We start from the raw sequence: 17,423 nt of genomic DNA on the forward strand, positions 1-17,423 counted from the left end.
CTCACTCTGAGCTAAGACCCAGGAATCCTACAGATCAGACTCAGGCCCCGGCCCCATACGTGTACAGCTCCAGCAAAGCAGCAAGTTCTTCCTCTATGTGTTTCAAGGTAACACCAGCTGCTCTGACATCATGGAGGGAGGAACCCTGTCAGGTTGCCAAGGCAACACCAGCAATTTATGACATCAGAGGCTTGAGATCTTTGGTTCTCAGGGGGCTAGAAAGATTCAAGTTCCTGTCAGGTAAAGTAAATGGGATTTCTACTTTTTTCATCTCTTTGCTTGGGTCCCCCTGGCTTGGGAATGAAATGCAAAGGCCTCTGGTGGGGTAGTGAGGGATGTGCCCAATGGAATGAATGCTCAGAAGCTTCTCTTTCTGTCTCTCTTCGCCAGTATCTCTGAGGGCTCTCTGCCTCTCCTTTGGCATCTCTCTCGTGGGGCTTCACCCAGTGGTATTTCTGCTATGCCTTTTTCCAAATCACCCCTCCTGCGGCGCTCTCTTTGCACTGGTCACGCTGTGTCCCCCTCACACCAGAGGCATTTGTTTCCTTTGATACCTCATCCTCTCCTTTTTTCCCCCTACCAAGCTCTGTGCAGCTCTGATCTGCTTCAGCACTCCTCCGCTTGCCTTCCATTTACCTTCTTTGTACCATACTCTTTTTCCACCTCATATTATTCTTCAGTTCCTCCCTTCCCCCACTTTACAATTGTATTCATTGCATATTGCCTTTTCTGTTGACCTCCTCTTGAGGAATACTCTATCATTTCTCTCCATCTTCTGTATCGCTATCAAGTCATGTTTTATTTCATTCTCCCAATCGCCCCTCGGTTCCTTCCCTGCCCCCATTCCGCATGGATTTTCTTCCCTTCCTTTTGCACATCCCTCACGTCATGCATTTCTCTACCCCATACATTTATTGCACCCGGCCTCTCCTTCCTTTCTGGAACACGGTTCACCTCGGAAATCTTCCATCTTCTGCCCCTATCTACCTCCTCCTTTTACCCTTCCAAGCTCCAAGGGCTGGAAAACAATGATGGGCTTAACACAAGGTAAACTCCCCAGACTCTTTATCCACCTTTCCCATTCTTTAGGCTGAATGAACCTGGCCTCTTGCACAAGATAGCTTCTGTCATATGAATGAAAACGGCCACATAAAGGATCGTGCTGAATCCAAATATGATAATAACAGGGGGGCCAGGAAGAAGATGAACTAGAAAGTGAAGAAAAAGCCACTGATATCTAGAATGACCTGAAGGATGAGAGGCAACCAAGCAGGGTGGAGTTCAGAGTCCTAGAGAATGTCCCCTTACAAAATCAAAGTTGACAGTTAATGGACATAATGGCCCTGACTGATGAAGGGGTTATATGCCCCTGGAAGCCCATTAAATTGATTTCTTGGCCTGTTTATGTGCCTTCACAAACCATACTCCCTACCTCTCCCAGCCCCTTCCTCTCTGGTACCTTTTGCTGCTGAGGTTAAAATGCTCAGTGAGAGGATAAGGGATAAGAGGGAATTAGGGTGATCAAGGAGAAAAGGTAGGCAGAGGGCAGGTTATGGGAACAAAGGTAAAGAATAGGCAAGGGAGACCACGGGAGATAGGAATGCAAAAAAAGGGGTGAAACAAAATGGGGAAATGAAAAAATATACAATGGCCAAGTGAGGGAAGGGAGGAAATCAAGTCAGCAAGGAAGAGGTTTGCGGTGGGAAGCTCCTGGAGAGGCGGATGACACACAGGAGACCAAAGGTCCTGGTGGGTGAGACAGGTACATGGCAAAGGAGACAGTCAACAATGCTAGAAGTTCCAAAGCTTCCCGGGTGAAGGTGGAAGAGGAGTCGGTCCTGGCTGTGCTGAAAGGGTACCTGAGTCCTTGGGAGAGATACATCTGCTCCATCCCTCAGACTCTTTGCAGGCCCCTGACCAGTGACTACCACAACCACAAGCATGAAAAAAAGTAGCCTGAGAAGGCCAGAGATATCATAAGGACCCCAAAAGAGAGAGCATGGAGTCCTAGATGGTCCTAGACAGACAAGTCAGGGAGCCAAGGCATGACAGTGACAGGGACACACAGCAAGAGGATCACTCGGATAGGAAGAGTCACATGCGGAGACAGTGACACACAGACCCAGGGATGGATGGGTGGGGAGAATGAATGAGGTGAAAAAATGACAAAATCAAGAGGCAGGGACACATGGACAGAGATCAGCGGGGCTACAGGCACATCGAGACCACGCGTGGTCCAGCGCTCAAAAATGATAGGGTTACTCTGAGAGGGGGGCAGACAAGAGCGCATGGAGAGTTGGGGGGCCAGGAGAGACACACTTCACCTTGAATGGAGCAGTGGCCTCCCCTCACCTACTCGCACCTTTCCAAAAAAAAAGGCAAACAAACAAACAAAAACCCCAGCTCAACTTCAGGCAAAAACGAAGATCGAAGATTAAGAGTATCCATATCCCCTCCCACCCACCCCCACCCCCACCCCCACCCCTAGCACGCTAGCCCATCCATCAGCCCGCCCGCCTGCCGCGGTTCCCGATCCCGCAGCCGGCGGGGGGCGGCCGAGACCCAGGCCCCTCTGGGCTGACAGTTCCGAGCCCTCACTCACCCGGCCTCCCCTTCCCTCCGGGACCCCCGCTACCCGCACACCTCGGCGCGGTCCGTCTAGGCTCTCGTTACCCTCCGTCTGTCCGGCTGGCTCCTGGACCAGCCTCGATGCCTTTCCCTTCGCCGTCTCTCCCTCCACCCCTGCATCTCTATCACCCACCCACCACCATCCTCGCTCGCACGCCCCCTCCCCCCCTACCCGTGCCCCTCCTCCTCAGGCTCTCGGTCTGTCTGTCCGTCCGTCCGTGTCCCCTCCCCCAGCCCCTTCCCGTCCCTCTCCGTGCCCTCCAGCGGCAGTCTCAGAGTCTCAGAGTCTCAGAGCCTCCTCTCCCCTCCGTCTTCAGCTTCCAAAGAGCAAGGAAAGGAAGAAGAGAGAGAGGGAGAGGAGAAAAAAACCAACCCAGCAGCATCGGAAATCGATGCACTTACACCTCAGCTGGAAGCAGGGACGGGAGTCGAACCGCGGCCGCCGAGCAGCGCGAGGCGGGGAGGGGAGGGGGCGGCTCTTGGAAGGGACTTCTCCGATGTGTTGATTCCTTTTTTTTTTCCCCTCCTCCTCCCTCCCTCCAGCGCTCACTCCGGGGCGTCGGGGACGGAGATGGAAAAAAATAAATAAATAAATTCACGGCGGTGAGGGAAGTGAAGGAAAATAATCAATGCTATTTGGCTGCGGCTGAAGTGTTTTCCCGGCTTCGTGAGGGGGTTTCCATTGATTCACCCTGGGCACTCGCTCGCTCCCTGCCTCCTCCTCCTCCTCGCCCTCCTCCTCCTCCTCCTCGCCCTCCTCCTCCTCCTCCTCGCCCTCCTCCTCCTCCTCCTCCTCCTCCTCCTCGCCCTCACTCCTCCGCCTCATTCACTGGCTGGAGCCGAGGCGTCCCACACAATGGAATAATCAATACCCAGGCGCCCGGGGCGGCCCCACTGAGCAGGTGCAGCGGCCCGCCCGCCGCAGTGAATGCCGGTAGTTGTAGTCCATCTGTCCCCGCTCCCACCCAGCGGCCAGCGAGCGCTGAGTGCCTGCGCTGGACCTGATACCCCAGGGCAGGCCAGCCAGCGGGCGGGGCCACTTTGCAAGATTGTGGCGCCAGGTCCAAGCCAGTGCTTGCAAAGGGGGCCGGAGCCTTTAAACTCTTTCTGGTGTTTTTCTCTTTTTTTTTTTATCCTGCCTACAGAAACCATACATGTGTTTTGTTGTTGTTTTGTTTTAAATCAGCTCTAGAGCAAGCCCCGGCTTTTACCAGCCTCCCAAAGCCACCCCAGGCCTATCTCTCTCTTTTTTTTTTCCACTCCCTTCTTCCTGCCTTATTAGTCCCCCTCCTTTCCAGTTGGGTATTAGAAACTTCTCTTCCACAGCAGTTACTCTTAAGTCTCTGAGAGCTTGTCTCCACAGAGAGTTGGATGGGGGAAGGGGAGGTTCTGGCTCCTGGTCCTCATCTTCAGTTTATAAGCTCTTTTATATTGTAATAATAATAACTGCTAAGGTTTATTGAGTGCACAGAAACAGTTTCCAAGACCAAACAAATTAATTAGGTGGCCCAAGGTCACATGGCCATTAAGTGACGGCTCCAGGATTCAAACCTCAATAGTCTGACTCTAGAGCTCACGTTTGCTGCTATAACCTACTCCTCTTAAAAATAAAAAAATAAAAAGAACAGGAAGGAAGGAAAGAAAGGAGAGAAGGGAAAAGAAAAAGAACCCTTGAGTTCACAGGAAAAAAGGAAGTAGAAAGAAAGTAACATTTTGAATCTCTAGGTTGTGACAGTTTATCATTGGATCCTCACACATAACTGTGGCAGTTCACATTTTACCATGGAGAAATGAGACGTTTAGGGAGGTGGAGTAGCTTGCCCAAGACAAAACACCTGGAAATCCAAGCTGGGAGTCAACCTCAGGTCTGTCTGGTTCCTGAGTCTGGTCTTTCAGTTAAACTGCTGCCTCTGCCCAACTGGACTGGACATTGTAACCCAGGGAAGAGGACCTTATAATTCAGGGGAAGAGGTCTTTTTCCCCAGGGAAGAAAACTGCAAAGCAAAGGATGCATGAAAAGTAGGCCAATGATTGGAGCTAGGGGCTGGAGGCCCTCCCCTCCCCGACTATTGGTGCCTGTTATGGGGTGGAGGAGGGATGCATCCAACACATCCCAAGTTCAAGATGTCATGTCTGTGAATCAGTGCCTTCCCCATAGTACTTCCCACAGGTCATTTGTTTCCAAAAAGATACTGGGAAGATGTCCAATGTTGAGAAACTGGCACTTCTCACCCATCGTAGGAGTTGACAAGAGCCACTGTTCCTCAGCAAGCTACCTGACCCAGAGTATCAGACACACAGTGACATCTCCAGGTTATCACAGTCCTCAGAGGGAGTAAGGAGAAGGAGTCTTCTCTATTTTGTCTCCCAAAGCAGTCAAAGGGTCACCCCAATGTCTTCCTGTATTTTAAGCGAACATGAGTATGTTTCTCCCACTCCAGACCAAGCCTGCTCAGGGGCCACTGGCAACTCAGTGACAAATTCCTCAGTCTGGCTGGCACTCGAGGCCATTTCCAACCTACTCTTCAACTGTATTTCTAGCCTCATGTCCTTCGCCTTACACACTGGCCAGGTGCTCTCCAGCTTCTTGGTCTTTGCTCTTGCTGTTCCTGTCTCCATCCATGTCTCTAACTGTTGAAATCCCACAGTGTCTTTAGTTCCTATCCAAAATACCAGTTCCTCCTCTGACAGAACGTTTTCCACCCTTACCCTAAACTTTCATTCTAGGATGTATTATCCCCTCTAAACCTCCAGAGTAGTTAAACTGGCCTGAGTTATCCCCTTTTTCAACCCATTGCCACTGGCCTGTACTTGTGGGCCGCCATAATAGTCACTAAAATATCTGTTGGGACAGCAGCGTCTGAGTGAGTTACCTGGATTTCAGGCCCATCTGCCTAGGGAGTGAGGGGGAGGGAGACAGGACTTGGGCTCAGCTCCTTCCATCCGACTGTCCATACCGCCCCTTCTCAACTTTAGACAGTGTTGGGGCACTAATCACAGCTTTCCTGTCACCATAGCGACGAATGAGGCGAGAAAGCAAAATCTCCCTTTGGAACTACACCTCCCATCATGCACCTGGACCCCCCAGGGTGCCGGGCTCAGCCTGAGGCCTCAGACCCGGGCCCACCCACGGGAGCCGGGAGGGGTCGGACACGAGGAGCAGAGCGCGGGGAGAACCTCTGCGCTCCCAGCCCACCGCCGAGGTCGCGGCACCCCTATCACGTACCTAGCCTCTCAGGCCCCGGCCTGTCCTCCGCACTGCCACATCACGCCTAATATGGCCGCTCGTGCTGGGACCGGCCCGGTGCACAGAGAGCCGGGCCGAGGTCCGAGGCCAGGTACTGCTCCCGGCATTCCTCGCTGGCGTGGTGTGGGGTCCCCTCTCCATCTCCAGGTCCCCGGGGAGGGAGGCCCTCGGGCTTTGAGGTGAGACCCGGGGCTCCGCTACCCGGTGCTGTGGCGAAGGGCGGGGTTGTTCCGGGAAGTGAGCCACCGGCCACCCGGGGTAGCAAGGTATAGAAGACAAGTACTGAAAGGAGGACACCCATTACAGTTCTCTAGGAAGCCCTTTGAATTGACATCATGAACGGTGTAAGGGATTACCTGGAGATCTGTCACTGTTGCAGGGCTTTAGAACATCAGAGACAGAGGGGACCATCCACCACTAGGCAGGGAGAAAGGGCTGTAGCCCCAACAGAGAGCCCTGTGACAGTGTGTCCCTCCTAAGTTCTTCCCCGGGGTGGGGGAGGGGCTGGTTACTGAATTGTCCCCCTGCAAGGCCAAGCATCCTTGGGAGCTCAGCAAATTGTTATTGACTGATTGCAGGTATCATGGCCCACGCCTTGATTGAGGTGGAGCGAAGGTTCATTCCTGGGCCTGGCACAGAGAAGCGGCTGCAGGAGTTGGGAGGCACCTTAGAGCACCAGGTCACCTTCTGGGACAGATACTATGACACGCCTGAGCTGAGCCTCATGCGGGCTGACTACTGGCTGCGGCAGCGAGAGGGTAGTGGATGGGAGCTCAAATGTCCTGGAACCGCAGGTGTCTCAGGACCCCACCAGGAGTATGTGGAACTCACAGTTGAGCCTGCAGTTGTGGCCCAGCTCTGTGAGGTGCTGGGGACTGAGGTCCTGGGGGCAGGAGGTGTGGCAGCTGTGCTGGGCCCACTGGGGCTGCAGGAAGTAGCTAGTTTTGTGACGAAGCGTAGTGCCTGGAAGTTGGTGCTCTCTGGAACTGATGAAGAGGAGCCTCTGCTCAAGGTGGACCTGGATACAGCGGACTTTGGCTACACCGTGGGTGAGGTAGAGGCCCTGGTGCACGAGGAGGCTGAAGTCCCAGTTGCCCTGGAGAAGATCCACAGTCTCAGCAGCATGCTTGGTGAGGGAGACAGGCCCTTGTGTGCATTCTTTGCCTTCATTATCTGTCTTCTGGGTGTACCCCCTGAATGGGTTCATGGGGAGGGTTCGTGGGGAGGGTCTTGGGGTTATTTCTGTACTGGGGATTGTTTGAGCAGTTTTTTGGAAGACCCAGTTTGCTTTTATAGTAGCTGCCTAACCTGAGTCAAGTCCTTCCAGGTCTCTAATCTCTCTCAGTCCTTGCCTCATTTAGTTCACACACCTCCAGCCACTCCAAGTTTGCATCAGTTCTCTGCTTTAATCCATCCACCCATCCTTCTCTCCCCCAAATCCCGTCCTCTTATTTTTACATTAAATGAGGAGCCCTCATTTAATTTGTCCTGTTGACTTTGACTAAAAGGCAAGAACAGTGTATTTATGTGACAGGCAGCAAGACAAGTGTTGGCTGATTTCTTTTTCTGTAGACAGTTCATCCACAGAAGTATGAGTTTGTGCATCCCATGAAGCCTTAAAGCTGTGGAATGCTGTTCTCGCTATCTCAACAAACATACGCTGAGTTCACCACTATATGCCCAGCATGCTGCCAGGCACTAACAATAAGATACTGACTTATTATGGTTCCATACCACCATTCTAGATGCTAGAATTCTATGTGAGTCCCACCCCACAGCTATAGCTACTTCTGTCATTTCTTCTATATCCCTTGGGTTCTCTGTGTGTACCTCTGCATGTGCTTCATTACCAACCCAATGAGCTTTGGCCTGCCTAGACGGGCTTTAATCTCAATTGAGGGATGGAGCAATAACTGAAATGAGTGGATATTGAGGCACCCTCTTGTCTTCATGGCACCTGAACGCCTCCTCACCATTTCTCCTTGCTGGAGGAGAGGCTCACGCTTGGCTTCCCAGCCCCACTCCTACCTGAAGTGGTCCTTGTAGGCCCCACTTCCACAGGCCAGTCAGGGTGAGGGCTGGTGGGTTATAGAAGCTGGTCGGGTGGCATTCAGAATCCCAGTGCTGCCTTGGAAAGAACTCTGGGGTCTGGCTATCTGGACAGGGAGCAGAGTCAATGCATTTGAAGCTCTGTCTGGTTCTCTCCTCCTTCCCCTTTTGCCTGTAGGTGTGCCCGTACAGGAGACAGCACCTGCCAAGCTGATGGTATACCTACAGCGTTTCAAGCCTCAGGACTATCAGCGCCTGCTACAAGTACACAGACTCAGAGAGAAGCCACAGGGGACTAAAGATCCTGAAGGCAACTTGGGCTAGGGTGTCACTTCCTCAACAGGGAAGAGTCTGAGTCTAACAGGGTTCCCTCCTGGGCTCACTATGCCTCTTCCCCTGGCCTCCTTCTTACACTGACTCCCCTCTCTCCAGCCCTTCCTGTTCTTTCACCTTACCCTCAGCTATCCTTCCTTGAGCCCTCCCTGGCTGCCTCCTTTCCCTCATCCGTCAGATGCAATCTGTGGGCCGCCCCTCTCCCCTGGCCGCTAAGCAGCCTCCATTGATTTCCGCTCGTGTTTATAGGATTTCCACTTAGCTGTGATCAGTAGTTAAGCACAGGAAAATCCCTTGCCACCCCCCTCCCTTGGTCGATGCCATTGATTCTGCCAGCGGCTCCTAAACCGCCTTACAGCTGAGTTAGAGATGAGGGGAGGGATTTCCCTGCCTTGGGGTGTGGGAAATAGCAGCAGGTTGGGGAAGTGGGTGAGAATCTGTCAGAAATCTAGAAGTTCTGGTTTTACTTTTCGCTCCTGCACCCTACTCTGGCCCAGATGGTAGAGTGTCTCCTATGGAGGTTTAGGGGCAAATTTGCTCCCCATCCTGGAAGAGGTAGAAAGAAAAGTCCTCAATTGTTCAAACAGGTTCCTAAGGCTCAAAGGAAGATACATACTTTAGTTTTTGGATAAGAAAACTCTTCCCTTCTATGATTCATAAACACTTTCTATCTCAAATATACCCAAATATGGCTTTTGCCCCTCAGGATTTATTGGTCTTCCATTATTGGGAAGGCAGGCCCCCACAGTTCTTGCAGAGGCAAGCACAGGCCCAGAGCACCACCTGCTGGTAGCCAATCACCAGGCTCCAAGTGGCTGGGACCCTGGGGGGGTTCAGGACACAGGAGGATTTCAGACCGTGAGTGGAGGCTGAGTTACTGCCATGTCTCCACAGGCAAGTTGTTCACCTCAAAGATCTCCTGCACCGACTGGCCAAAGTGGTTGTAGGTGAGGCGCAGCTTTAGCCTCAAGGGGGCCTAGGAGTATGAGAGTGGAGACCAAGGTTAGCACCTGTGATTTGTCCTGTCCCCGGGCCTTATCAACAGGAAAGGGTTGTGGGTAGGTGCTCTTGAGCTCACCTTGTTAGGATTGAGGATTCTGAGGAGCTGGGTCACTGGAAGGCCACCCTGAGCTGGAAGTGTGTCCCCACTGGGGGCCTGTAGCTGCAGCTGGAAACTCTGAACACAGGAGATTGGGCAGAGCACAGTAAGGCAGCTAGCTGGGCTCAGGCAACCCCTCCACACCCGAGAGTCTCAAACCCTCTTCCCATAACTTCCCAAGTGCTTGTCCCTGCATTGTCATTTCCTTCTCGTTCTTCCTCCCACCCACCCCCTCTACTTAGCCTTTTCTCCTCAAGTGCCCAGGCCACCTCAAATCCTGGTCTTCCACAAACCTTGGGCACAGCAGCCTGGCAGATGAAGTGGGTGACATCAGCTCCTGAGGTGTTGGTAGCAGTGACCATGATTAAGAGCAAAGCAGGAGTTCCAGAGGGTCGAACAAAAGACAGATTCAGCTGTAGTCCTTCCCGCTCAAACACTCTGAGATTTGGGATGGAAGCTGGAATATGGAGAGAGAAGCAGCTCAGTGTATGGGCGAAGATAACAAGCTCATTCATTCATTCAACAGAAATGAAGTGAACACCCACGGGGTGCAGGGCAGTGCTTGAGATGCTAGTGACAAAGTAGACAAGAAGATGAAACTCATAGTCCAGTGGGCAGAAAAAAACAATAAACAAGAAAACAACCAAGATAATCACAGACCAATTTGTACTGTGAAGAAAATAAACGATGTCAGAATAACTGGGGAGAACTAACTTAAATAGGAGTGGTGGGGGAAGGCATCTGACATTGTAGCTGAGGCCTGAGAAATGAGAATGAGCCAGTCGTTTGGTGTGCTGGGCAAGAACATTCATGTAAAAGGAACACAAACTGCCAAGGGCTTCAGATGAGAGGGTCTGAGATGCTGACGGGCCAGTGGAGGGGGTAGCGGGGAAAGAAGATGAGGTGCGCTGGGAGGAAGCCGGGCCCCACAGGTGAGGGTAAGAAGTCTGGAACAAAGGGAAGGCATTGAGGGGTATCTGAGAGGGAACAGGCACAAGCTAATGAGCACTTACCTATCAAGAGGGGATGTGATTTTGGCAAAGAAGGAGAACCAGCACATTTCCACCCCTCCTTTTCTTAAGTCGTCTCCCATCTCCCCCTGCTTTCTTTTTTTAAAGTTTATGTATTTATTTTGAGAGAGAGCGTGTGTGCGTGCATGTGCAGGAGGGGTAGAGAGAGAGAGAATCCCAAGCAGGCTCCACTGTCAGAGCCTGACATGGGACTCCATCCTGTGAACCTCGAGATCATGACCTGAGCCGAAATCAGGAGTTGGACACTTGGGGCACCGGGTGGCTCAATCAGTTAAGCAACCAACTCTTGATTTCCACTCGGGTCATGATCTCACGGTTCATGGGATGGAACCCTACGTGAGCCCCGCATCGGGCTCTGTGCTGACAGTGCAGAGACTGCTTGGGGATTCTGTCTCTGTCTCTCTCTCAAAATAAATACATAAACACTTTAAAAAAAGAGTCGGACGCTTAACTGACTGAGCCACCCAGGTGTCCCTCCCATCTCCCCTTTGCTGAGGCTTACGTGGGGGTGGAGGTGCACCGGGAAGGTCGAGGAGGTGTACTAAAGCGCCTCCTGGGGAGGGATCCAGAGGGGGTGGGGGCTGGGCATCCCCAGAAGTGCCATCCAGGAGATCTAACAGATCCAAGAGCTTGGAGGCCTAGGGGAAAGGGCAGAAGGAGCAGGGCTGGGTGTGGAAGCCCGACCAAGTCCTCATCCCCCTGCGGCTTCCGGCCTCCTCACCTGGGGCTCTGTGGACACAAGGGCTGTTTCCGAAAGCTGGGCTTCTTTGCTTTCCTTTGCTTCCCCATCAACCTGAGACCCGCCTCTCTCCACAAGAGGCATCTTTTCCAGGATGGCGGCCCTGAGAGAATGGAATACAGGTGTGTCCCTCTGAGTGGACCCTGGGCTTTTCATAACAAGCATGGGGGAGGGAAGGGTGAGACCATGCAGAACCCTGGGCACATGGTGGGTCAGAGTGCCTTTCTGATTTCCTAAGAGGGCACACGGTTGCCAGTTTTCAGATGAGCAAGGAGGGCTGGAAGCCAACTTAGCTTCAGTGAACTACAGGCGGGAGGCTCTGACTGTGAAGGAGTAAGGACGCAGGTGAGGATGAGACCCTTGTGCCCAGAGAGGGGCACTGGGGAGAGGACAGGTGAGGAGGGGGCAGGGGTGTGGGTCCTACGCCAATCGCACCTCATGTGGTCATACTTCTGGAAGAGCGTGTTGTACTCCACAGCCCGCTGCTGCAGCTCCACGTCCAGGCAGCTCCCGTAGATGGACACCACCTGGCGGATGCGGCTGGGCCACAGGGTGGTGTGTGAGTGGGGATGCAACCCGCCCCGCCCTTCAACTCCAGGATATGGCAGGGAAGGGAAAGGCCCCACGGAGCAGGGGGATGCCCACAATACGTGGCTCAAAAAGAAGAACCTAAGGATTGGGGGGACTGGGATGTGTGTATGGAGAGAAACTCAGAAGCCGGTGGGCACAGTGAAGGGACATCTGTCCCTGGAGACACCAAGAAGAAGGTCTCTGGAGGGGCTGGGACCCTTTCTTACTTGCTGTCTCCACGGAGCCGGGTGCTGAGCTTCATGAGGGCTGTCAGGGCATATCCTCGGGTGGCTGGCTGGGACATGTGGGACTGCAGCACCTTTTCCAGCAGTGCCAACACCTCCTCTTCCTCCACCTTCAGCAGGAACAAAGGTAGTAGCCCTGGGGCATCTTGCCTCTCCTGCTGAGTCCCTCCTTGGTGTACTCCCAATGGAGGTCTTACCTGAAGGGGCTCTGTTTCCTCACAGCTCCCTTCCAGCAGGAGGTCCCCATATTCTCCAATGCACCAGGCTGCCACTTGCACCAGTGGTTGCTGCATGGGATAAGAAACATGGTAGGCCAGGTTCTGGGTCCCCTCCTCAGCTTCCAACACCTGTGACCTCCCTTTATGCAGCACAGAGGTAATGGGGTTTGGAGGGGTGGGGAAAGGGAAAAGTCTTGCCCTGGAACAGTTATGTAAGTTTGTTTCCCCGCTGGCTCTGTCCTGGCTCTTGGACAACTTCTGCCCTCTGGTGGCCACGCATGAGAACTACATGGCTTCATCAAAAGGGGCTCAGCGAGAGGGAAGCAAGAGGGTCCTTCCCTCGAAGGGGTACCATGGTTTCTGCCCATTCTATTTGGATAATATGGAGAAATGACTACAGATAGTGGATGGCTTCTGTTAATCCACTCGGAATTCAAGATAATAAAGCCTGATACATGAAGAAAGAACTCTATCTCATTTGACACTCAAGACTGCTCTGGGAGGTAGACAGCTGAGTACACTGAGCATAAGGAGACTTAAATAAGTCATCTGTAGTTACACAGCCAGTAGATACCAGAGCCAGTTCAAAAGTCTAGGTGCTCTAACTAAAAATAGGGCTGTGTCCTTGAGTGTCTCTGCGAAGTAGGTAGCTGTGACTTCCAGGGAGAAACAGGACTCCGGTGGAGGGAGTAGGTGGCCCAGGAAGGGCTAAGAGGGTTGGGCGGCCCTGGGTCTGTGTGGTGGGAACAGTACTTGGGAGATGTCCTCTGCCAGGGCGCTGTACAGGCGGCGCACAGAATAGGCATGTAGCTCCTGGGCCCCCCCAATCAGCTGGGTCAGGTTGGCCACTGCATCATCCCGTACATAGATGCCTGCCTGGAAGAGGTGAATGGGGCCAAGTCAGGGTGGTGAGCCCTGCCCACTCCCTCCCAGCTCTCTTAGTCCAGTCCCTGCCTCACCGTTGTCAGCACGCGCAGGATGGTATCTATGTGCCACCGCTTGGTTGGGGCAAACCTAGGGGACACATGGCTCTTCAGCCCTGGTGCTGACCCTCCCCAGATTCTACCATCTTTGCCTCCTGGTCTTTGCCTACTGGGCACCTGTCACCTCACCTCTCTGCTGCCAGCAGGATGCCTGAGGCACAGTCGGCCCGTAGATCTGGGGGGCAGGATTCCAGAAAGCTCTGCAGCTCTTGTGTCATAGCTCGCACGTTGGAGCTATTCACCAGAGCCAGGCTCAGTTCCAGGGCCCGCCTATCAAGAGAAAGAGGTCTGTCTATATGGAGTAGTCAGGTCACCCCAAGACATATCTCAGGCCCTCCCTTCTCCAGGCACTGGAGCGGCACCTGTCTCCTTAATCCCCCTACTTCAGCTGTCTGATCCCATCCAGGTCTTGGCTACCAGGTGCTGGGCCCTCTGCCCCGTCTTCTCTTTCGTCTGTCCCACTCACCGGCTGAGGGAGGCATCAGGTTCCCGCAGACATTCAACCACAGTGGGCCGGTGCCGCTGCACAGCGCTGTGATCAGACTGCACCATACGCAGCAATGACGTCAGGGCTACATACCTGGCCAGAGTGGGAGAGGCCCTATCACACCATGGCCATCAGCCCCCTCCCTGCCCCATCCTGCCCTGAGTATTGGAATAAGAAGTAGGTGAATCAGGAGGCCCTGGAAGAAGCAGGGGCGAGGGCCAGGTGCTCAGTGGCACAGCCCAGCCAGACACCTGGGACTATCACCTAATGTTCTTGTCATTGTTGAGCAGGAAGCGGCCAAGAATGTTGACAGCTAGAACCTATGGGAGGCAAAGGTTGAGGACAGTCAGGGAAGGAGCAACTGTCCTTGTTAAGGAGTGGGGAACTTCGTGGCACAGGATGATGGGTGGGGAGGAGAAACCGGTGAATAGGACCCATCTGCCTGGCTGGGGCTGGTGAGTGGGGCCCCAGTGGGAGAGGCATATGGGAGGATACCCGAAGGCCAGGTGCAGAGCGGATGTCCATGATGGTCAGCACTGTCTCAAACAGGACTGCACTGCCCGCATTTCGGCTGGTATCTGTGTTAGTGGCCACCTGAGTGGGTGGGAGAGAAGGTGCAACTAGAAGGGGCTCTGTCCTCTCCTCAGGTCTCTGGAGGGTATCCACCGTGTCATCCCTCCATCATCTAACGAAGTTCCCTGAGCCCCCACGATGTGTCAGGGACAACCACACTGAGACAGACTGTGTCCCTGTCCTCATGGAGATCCCAGTCTAGAGGGAAATGGAGATGTGACTATACGGCCACCACAGAATGGGTGGTCACGTGAGGGATGCCTGGGGCTGGTGGGATCTCAGAGCAACACACCTAACCGGTGCCCCACTCCAGCCCCAACCTGAGCCAGCAAGTCATTCATGGTCTCACTGCTCTCTTCGTGGTTCCGGCCCAGAATCCGAAGGAGACGAAGTATCCGGACCTGAAGTTGGGTTAAAGGTTGAAAGGTGGAGGGGTTCAGAGGGTGAGAAGTCGGGCTGAGAAAAATCCAACACTGAAGAAAGTATCATGAGGGGTCTGGCTGGTTTCCTAGAGCTTCCCTGCCCCTGCGTCCCTTGGGTCCTGGGAGATCAGACGTGTGTGAGGCTCAGGGATTTGGAGACAGGCTTTTTTGTTGTCATTGTTACCAAACTGGATTTTCTGACCTTTAGGTATCCCCATTCCAGCACTGGTCTCGGGATGACCTGTGCAATCCTGTGTCTGCCATCTTCCTAAGACACTGACTGACCCAAAGGGTTCTCTGGGAGGTGACCGATAGCCATGGGCTTACTGCTAAGTTCTCTGTTCCAGGGATACAGCAGGAAAGAATCAGCCCACCTGCAGGAAGGGGTCGCTGACTCCAGATATACTGTGTTCTGTGGAATATCCCGTTGTCACCAGAGTCCGGAGGATCTTCACCAGCTGGGGCACCACCTGGAGGGAGGGCACAGCCTTACTGGGCATTCTTCCTCAGCCTTTCAACCTTCAGCCCCATTCCAACCCCATTGCCCCTCTTTTCCTGGACCAGGGCCTGCCCCTTTCACCAGCCCACCTTTCGAAAATGCTTGAGGGCTGCAGGGCTTCGTTCACAGAGCTCCGTGATCAGCGTGATGGTGCCCAGCAGGATGCCTGGTGTGGGGGTAGGGAGTGAATGGTGGGCCAGGGGCACAGGAGAGCCTACTGCGCGTGTGTGTTTGTGTGCACATGCTACCCCTTCTCCTATGGGCTGGTGTTCCTGTCCCATTTTTCACTTCTGTCCATAGCCAGAGGTAAGGCAGGGGACAGGGAGCCCTGTGGCCTTACCATGGTGGCGTTCATGAAGCAGTTGGGCACAGGGTGGGAGGAAGATGTTGGAGAGCTCAGGGACCTTCCGGATCATGTGCACTGCGGTCAGAACAGCCTGCAGAGATCAGGGGGCTCAGAAGAGGGCAGGGGTCTGCCAGGATGGACCTCCCACCTTTAACACATGGCCAACAGGACAGTTTCTGGTGGGGCAAGGGCCTGCAGTCCTGCCATCTCACCTTCTTGCGCACATAGGAGCTAGGCTGCAGGAGCAGTTTCTCCACCTCAGTGGCCAGGTCCCGGCACATTTCAGCAGAGCCCATAGTGCTCAGAGTGCACAGGGCCAGGCCTTGTACTGCCTGAATCCCCTGGCTCAGGTCACTGCAGAGTTGGGGAGGGTGGTCAGTCAAGCTCTGAGAAATCTACCCTGCCCAGTACCTACATTAGGCAGCCCCCTGGGATTTCCCAGTTCCCCACTCTTCCCATCTCCCTGATTCCAAGTGGTTCCCAGAACCCTCTCACTTCTTGATGCTGTTGGTAATGAGCAGGTGGGCATCCTGCCTCTCATCCAGTAGAAGCATGGCCCCCAGGTAGCCCACCCTCTTGTCTGTGAATCTGGGGGAGGCAATCAGTTTCAGGCACTCCATCTACAGGGAAGGAGGCAGAACAGGAAGGGGCAGGGGTGAAACTGGGAGGCACTAACATCCCTTTTCTATCTTCTTTACCACCAGATTAACTTATGGTAGCACCATTTCCCATCACCCTCCCTTCAACAAGAGGAAAGGCTTAGGAAATTCAGAGTTCGTGGGTAGTTTCGAGGAACCAGGAGTCAAGGAGGATGGGAGAAGAAAGGAGGTGACTTGAATGGGGCTGACCAGAGAATGAAGTGTTCAGTCCAGCTTATGACCCATAGGGGTTGTAATAAGGACGGGGGTCAGCAGTGCATGCTGTGAGGGAAGGCTCAGAATCTTTGTAGAATTAAAAAAAAAAACAAAACAAAAAAACAAAAAACCCCACAACCAGGGCACAACTAGGTGAGGGTGTCCAAGACCCTGCTCTATTAGTCTTCCTCATCAAACTCAGAAGGGAGGAGGGCCTGCCCAATACCTGTCCAAAGTGGGCGGGGTAGCCCAACATGTGGACGTAGAGCAGTTTGGCCAGCTGGCGGTGCCTGTGCAGAGGGTCCCCATCGCGGAAGGAGGCGCGGATGTGGGCGCACTCCTTTTGGATCACCTCCCGCTCCTGTGCCTGGGTCTTGGCCCCACGTATCTCCTCGATTAGATCTTGAAGCTTCAGTGAAGGTACCACCATCCTGAAGGGGCAGAGCCCGGAAATGGAGAGGGCTTTAAACCCCTCGGGCCGAATACCTGGCCTTCTAGTCCAGGCTTGCCCTGTGCCATCCTGAGGGACCGGGCCCCGAAGCTACCCTAAAACCGAGCCCATATTTACCTTTGCCCACGTGGGTCTCCACATCCCACCCCTTCCACACTGCGGGAGGAGATTCCACACCACGCATGCGTGCCCGCCCCACCTCGGCTCCCGTTCGTACTGAGCATGCGCCAGAGCCCCGCCTATTTCCCACCCCCACCCCCCCAACCCAGCCTCCAGCCCCACCTGGTTTCCCATCCCTAGCTCGGCCATTCATTTCCTTTCAGGGCCTCGAGCTACCTCTTTCGTGGTATTCTTCCCCAGGGTCACACCTCAGGCGGCCTCAGCGTCACACCAGGGCGCCAGCCCTAAAGACAGCCTCACCTGCCTGGTCTCAACTCCGCTCCTTTCCCCCCAGCGCTTCCGGGTACAGGGCCCGACAGGGGTTGGTCCTTCGACTGGTCCTTCCCTCTTCCCGCCCTCGTCACGGGACCCCGCCCCTCCCGGGCAGCCCCACTGAGCCGTCTAGAGTATAGAGTACTCTGACCTCAGGCCTCAGGCTTTGGAGTGGGGGGGAAGGAGCTCTTCTGGCAGCAAGACTGCCTGGTAGGCC

General features: G+C 54.0%; 3 protein-coding genes and 1 long non-coding RNA gene across 16 annotated transcripts in view; 2 read left to right on the forward strand and 2 right to left on the reverse strand.

Annotated features, from left to right (window-relative positions):
- The window catches only part of ZFHX2 (zinc finger homeobox 2), a 31,740-nt gene extending 26,095 nt beyond the window's left edge, over window positions 1-5,645 (reverse strand). For 6 of the 10 annotated variants that reach the window (XM_023255593.2, XM_045059695.1, XM_023255592.2 and 3 more), the window contains exon 1: window positions 3,031-3,359. The gene's annotated coding sequence lies outside the window, so the exon portion shown is untranslated. Of the gene's footprint in view, window positions 1-5; window positions 1,096-2,643; window positions 2,726-3,030; window positions 3,360-5,501 lie in introns of those variants that run through there. The other 4 variants (XM_019832826.3, XM_023255591.2, XM_019832827.3 and 1 more) reach the window with 4 other exon arrangements.
- LOC109500769 lies at window positions 161-1,403 on the forward strand. Its single transcript, XR_002158502.3, has 2 exons — window positions 161-240; window positions 1,090-1,403. It is a non-coding gene; the product is annotated as an uncharacterized LOC109500769 (long non-coding RNA).
- A 97-nt stretch (window positions 5,646-5,742) lies between the features above and the next one.
- Window positions 5,743-10,055, forward strand: THTPA (thiamine triphosphatase). 2 transcript variants are annotated; one of them, XM_006932754.5, is made up of 3 exons: window positions 5,743-5,966; window positions 6,454-7,005; window positions 8,103-10,055. In XM_006932754.5, the coding sequence occupies exons 1-3, from the start codon at window positions 5,906-5,908 to the stop codon at window positions 8,246-8,248; spliced, it is 759 nt and encodes a 252-aa protein (XP_006932816.1). In that variant the 5' UTR covers window positions 5,743-5,905; the 3' UTR covers window positions 8,249-10,055. The 2 variants fall into 2 exon arrangements, with proteins under 2 accessions (XP_006932816.1, XP_003987538.1); XM_003987489.4 differs by having other exon boundaries at window positions 5,918-6,054.
- AP1G2 (adaptor related protein complex 1 subunit gamma 2) lies at window positions 8,947-17,378 on the reverse strand. 3 transcript variants are annotated; one of them, XM_045059698.1, is made up of 22 exons: window positions 17,111-17,378; window positions 16,550-16,754; window positions 15,965-16,089; window positions 15,682-15,823; window positions 15,464-15,560; window positions 15,213-15,289; window positions 14,999-15,094; window positions 14,523-14,603; window positions 14,125-14,223; window positions 13,894-13,949; window positions 13,609-13,722; window positions 13,272-13,412; window positions 13,119-13,173; window positions 12,913-13,035; window positions 12,139-12,228; window positions 11,924-12,051; window positions 11,562-11,666; window positions 11,109-11,229; window positions 10,890-11,025; window positions 9,650-9,813; window positions 9,336-9,434; window positions 8,947-9,233 (listed from the first exon to the last, which is right to left on the reverse strand). In XM_045059698.1, exons 2-22 carry the CDS (start codon window positions 16,751-16,753, stop codon window positions 9,132-9,134), a joined length of 2,355 nt encoding a protein of 784 aa, XP_044915633.1. In that variant the 5' UTR covers window position 16,754; window positions 17,111-17,378; the 3' UTR covers window positions 8,947-9,131. The 3 variants fall into 3 exon arrangements, with proteins under 3 accessions (XP_044915633.1, XP_019688395.2, XP_044915634.1); XM_045059699.1 differs by lacking the exons at window positions 8,947-9,233; window positions 9,336-9,434; window positions 10,890-11,025 and having other exon boundaries at window positions 9,679-9,813; XM_019832836.3 differs by lacking the exons at window positions 15,213-15,289; window positions 15,965-16,089; window positions 16,550-16,754; window positions 17,111-17,378.
- Between the last annotated feature and the right edge of the window lie 45 nt (window positions 17,379-17,423).

The sequence above is a fragment of the Felis catus genome, chromosome B3 (assembly GCF_018350175.1).
Source record: "Felis catus isolate Fca126 chromosome B3, F.catus_Fca126_mat1.0, whole genome shotgun sequence".
Taxonomy (NCBI): Eukaryota; Metazoa; Chordata; class Mammalia; order Carnivora; family Felidae; genus Felis; species Felis catus.

Excerpts from the sequence above, each read along its gene's own strand:
- THTPA (XM_006932754.5), top strand. The coding sequence starts at position 5,906 with ATGGCCGCTCGTGCTGGGACCGGCCCGGTGCACAGAGAGCCGGGCCGA. Across the intron at positions 5,967-6,453 it reads GGGCCGAGGTCCGAGGCCAG|GTATCATGGCCCACGCCTTG; the intron begins GTACTGCTCCCG and ends GACTGATTGCAG. Across the intron at positions 7,006-8,102 it reads CAGTCTCAGCAGCATGCTTG|GTGTGCCCGTACAGGAGACA; the intron begins GTGAGGGAGACA and ends TTTTGCCTGTAG.
- AP1G2 (XM_045059698.1), bottom strand. The coding sequence starts at position 16,753 with ATGGTGGTACCTTCACTGAAGCTTCAAGATCTAATCGAGGAGATACGT. Across the intron at positions 15,095-15,212 it reads CCCTCAAGCATTTTCGAAAG|GTGGTGCCCCAGCTGGTGAA; the intron begins GTGGGCTGGTGA and ends CCCTCCCTCCAG. Across the intron at positions 13,950-14,124 it reads GCTCTGCACCTGGCCTTCGG|GTTCTAGCTGTCAACATTCT; the intron begins GTATCCTCCCAT and ends TGCCTCCCATAG.